Raw genomic sequence first — 3,976 nt, 5'->3', positions numbered from 1 at the left:
TTACTCTTGTTGCCCAGGCTGGAGTGCAATGGTGCTATCTCAGCTCACTGCAACCTCCGCCTCCCAGGTTCAAGTGATTCTCCTGCCTCAGCCTCCCGAGCAGCTGGCATTACAGGTGTGTACCACCATGCCCAGCTAATTTTCGTATTTCTAGTAGAGTCGGGGTTTCATCATGTTGGCCAGGCTGGTTTCGAATTCGTAACCTCAGCCTCCCAAAGTGCTGGGATTACAGGCATGAGTCAGTGCACCCGGCTTTAAAATAGAATAATTCTAAGAGCATCTTTTCAGGGCACTAGTGAATCTAAAAGATGACTTCAAAAAAATCTCTTTCCTTTCTTCCCCTGACATTGCCCCATCCCCAAAATAAAGCCACCTAACGAAGGAAACAGAAGAGCCCGGCACACCCCCGACACCTTCCTCCCGGGCACGCTCTGCGCCACCTACCGGATGATGCTGAGGAACTGGGTCATGGTCAGCTCCTGCGGGACCAGGAACTTGGTTTTGTCCAGTAGGGGCAGGAACTTCTCTCTGGGGTAGCGCTCCACTATCACCTGTCAAGAGCGTCAGTCCTTAATAATGTGACTCAAAGTTCTCTGAGTCTTAGGATCTTGGAACACAGAAAGGGAAGTTGTTGGCTGGTCTTGGTTTTTTTCAAAGAACAGAATCAGAACCCGCCCCCCACAAGGGAAGTACAATGATATCTTACCGGGATCTTGTTTGGGAACTTTGCCCGGATTCCAGCAACTTCCTCTTGTCTGATTGCTGTGAATATTTCAAGCACAAGAGAATAAGCAAACATCAAGAGAAATCCAGATCCTCTCCTCTCTTTCAAGTAACCCAGAAAGGTACCCCAAGAAATTTACCCAGGCTTTTCCTCTGCTTGAAAGGTCTGACGCTTGGGATTTTCTGTGGAGGCGGCATTTCACTCAACAGCTGTGTCTGTTTTAGAAAAGAAGAAAAAAAGTACTGCCACCAGGAACCTAATTCATTCCTCCAGCTGCTTCCAAACTGCCTGCAGGAGCCTGCAGGAGGCCCTTATGTAGAGCTGAGTGACATCAGGCCTCTGCTCACCCCCCTCCCGCTCCCCGAGCAGCACGAGGTCAGTTCTGGTGGAAATGGAATCGCCACCTACTTGCTGGTCAGAGAAAAGCCACTTTATTCGTGACCAGTTCAAGATGTTTCTTTGCAAAAGAAATTAGGGTTTGTAATAAAATCATTGGCCAGGCAGCAGACTGTAGAGACGTAAAACTGCCTTATGCTGGCGACGTTTCTGTAGTTCAGTAGAGAACCATCTTGAGAGGAGTCCAAGATGGATCCACCTCAGCCTGAAGTGTGCTGTGTAATTCTCACCATGGTCTGTGCCCTTTACAGAGAAGGAAACCTATACTAATAAAGGTGAAGTGAGGCTGGGTGCAGTGGCTCACATCTGTAATCCCAGCACTTTGGGAGGCTGAGGCAGGTGGATCAGGAGGTCAGGAGTTCGAGACCAGCCTGGCCAACATAGTGAAACCCTGTCTCTACTAAAAACACAAAAATTAGCTGGGCATGGTGGTGAGCGTCTGTAATCCCAGCTACTCGGGAGGCTGAGGCAGGAGAATCGCCTGAACCTGGGAGGTGGAGGCTGTGGTTAACCAAGATTGCATCACTGAACTCTAGCCTGGGCAACAGTGCAAGACTTCGTCTCAAAAAAATAAAGAAAGGTGAAACGATTTGGCCAAGGGCACACAGCTAGCAAGAGATGCAGTTTGGATTAAAACCCAGAGTTGTCGGCCAGGCGCAGTGGCTCATGCCTGTAATCCCGGCACTTGAGAGTCCGAGGTGGGTAGATCACCTGAGGTTAGGAGTTCGAGACCAGCCTGGCCAACATGCTGAAACCCTGTCTCTACCAAAAATACAAAAATTATCCAGGTGTGGTGGCAGGAGCCTATAATCCCAACTACTTGGGAGGCTGAGGAAGGAGAATCACTTGAACTCGGGAGGTGGACGTTGCAGTAAGCTCAGGTCCAACCATTGTACTTCAGCCTGGGCAACAAGAGTGAAACTCCATCTCAAACAAACAAACAAGCAAAAGCCCAAACAAACCCAGAGTTCTCACAAGGAAGTCCAAGTACTATACTCTGGTAGGTATAGTTTGTCACTTAGTTTTCTCTGGGATAAAAGAAGGAAGGAAGGACAATTGCCCCAAGATCTCCCCTTTAGAGTTAAGAAAATGAGCCTCTGGTCATACATAGGGGGAACAAACTCCATTTCTCTTATATTATCACAACACAAATCACTTTTGACACTATATGTGCGTGTGGGAGGGGTGGGGGTTCCTCATACCCCAAGCAATCAGTTCTGCAGCAGACCCCAGCTCGGCGTCCTCCAATCCAACCCTGACACTGAATACCTGGAGACAGCATCAGATCCCATGGGCTGAGGGCTCTGTCCCACAAGGCTGTCCCCTACTTTCTTCTTTTGTTTTTCTTTTTTTGAGGTGGAGTCTTGCTCTGTCACCTGGCCGGCGTGCAGTGGCACGATCTCGGCTCACTGCAACCTCCGCCTCCTTGGTTCAAGCGATTCTCCAACCTCAGCCTCCTGAGTAGCTGGGATTACAGGTGCCCATTACCACACCTGGCTAATTTTTGTATTTTTAGTAGTGATGGGGTTTCACCATGTTGGCCAGGATGGTCTTAATCTCTTGACCTTGTGATCCACCCGCCTCAGCCTCCCAGAATGCTGGGATTACAAGTGTGAGCCACCATGACCAGCTCAATTGTCCATCACTTTCAATGCCAATTGAAAGCCCCAATTATGTTTGTTTGTTGTTATTTATTGTGTGTGTGTTTTTTGAGGCAGAGTCTTACTCTGTTGCCCAGGCTGGAATGTAGTGGCACGATCTTGGCTCACTGCAATCTCTGCCTCCTTCATTCAAGCAATTCTCTCCCAAGTAGCTGGCATTACAGGCATGTGCCACAATGCCTGGCTAATTTTTGTATTTTTAGTAGAGACGGGGTTTCACCATGTTGGCCAGGCTGGTCTCGAACTCATGACCTTGTGATTCACTCACCTCAGCCTCCCAAAATGTTGGGATTACAGGCGTGAGTGCCACCGTGCCCAGGCCGTAGGTTGTTTTACCTGTGCTTCTGATCTATGGGATGTAAGTCAGGTTACCCACAGCCCCCACCTTGGGTTCCATTAATTTGCTAGAAAGACTCACAGAACTCGGGGAAGCATATTCACTGGTTTATTATAGAGGATATCACAAAGGATACAGATGAAGAGATACGTAGGGTTCGGTACGGGGGAAAGGGCATACCACCCTCCAGGAACCTCCACGTGTTCAGCAATCCAGGAGCTCTCAGAACCCTAGGCCTTTTGGGTTTTTATAGAGGTTTTATTACATAGGCCAGATTGATCAAACCATTGGCCACTGATAATCAATTTAACCTCCAACCCCTCTACCCTCCCCAGAGGCTGGAGGTGGGGCTAAAAATTCCAACCCTTTGTCTTTCTGGCAACTAGCCCCCATCCAGAAGCTACCCAGGGACTGCCAGCCATCCGTCAACTGATGAACGTTAAAAAAAGACACATCGCCAGGCGAGGTGACTCACGCCTGTAATCCCAGCACTTTCGGAAGCCAGGGCAGGTGGATCACCTGCAATCAGGAGTCCCAGATCTGCTTGGCCATCATGGTGAAACCCTGTCTTCACTAAAAATACAGAAACTAGCCAGGCATGATAGTGGGTACCTGTAATCCCAGCTACTCAGGATCCTGAGGCCAGAGAATCATGAGAACCCAGGAGGTGAAGGTTGCAGTGAGCTGAGATTGCGCCACTGCACTCCAGCCTGGGCAAGAGAGTGAGACTTCGTCTCAAAAACAAAAACAAACAAAGAAAATTCCAAGAATTTTTAGAAGTTGTATGCCAAGAAATTTGATGAAAATGAAACATACATTTCTCAATATCACAAGGCCTTAGAAATTAATCCCTTGAGC

General features: G+C 48.5%; 1 protein-coding gene across 1 annotated transcript in view; it reads right to left on the bottom strand.

Moving 5' to 3' along the window:
• Positions 1-1,006, bottom strand: part of MAP1LC3C (microtubule associated protein 1 light chain 3 gamma) — a 4,080-nt gene extending 3,074 nt beyond the window's left edge. The window contains exons 1-3 of the mRNA XM_032242475.1: positions 864-1,006; positions 707-762; positions 445-551 (exon numbers count right to left, since the gene is read on the bottom strand). Of these exons, the coding sequence (XP_032098366.1) occupies positions 445-551; positions 707-762; positions 864-921 (221 nt within the window). The 5' untranslated portion in view covers positions 922-1,006. The remainder of the gene's footprint in view (positions 1-444; positions 552-706; positions 763-863) is intronic.
• Positions 1,007-3,976: the final 2,970 nt, after the last annotated feature.

Source organism: Sapajus apella, unplaced genomic scaffold (genome assembly GCF_009761245.1).
Source record: "Sapajus apella isolate SASKATOON/1434 unplaced genomic scaffold, GSC_monkey_1.0 scaffold49, whole genome shotgun sequence".
Lineage (NCBI taxonomy): Eukaryota > Metazoa > Chordata > Mammalia > Primates > Cebidae > Sapajus > Sapajus apella.
Note: the sequence above shows the minus strand (reverse complement) of the source record. Positions and strands in the feature narration are given on the sequence as shown.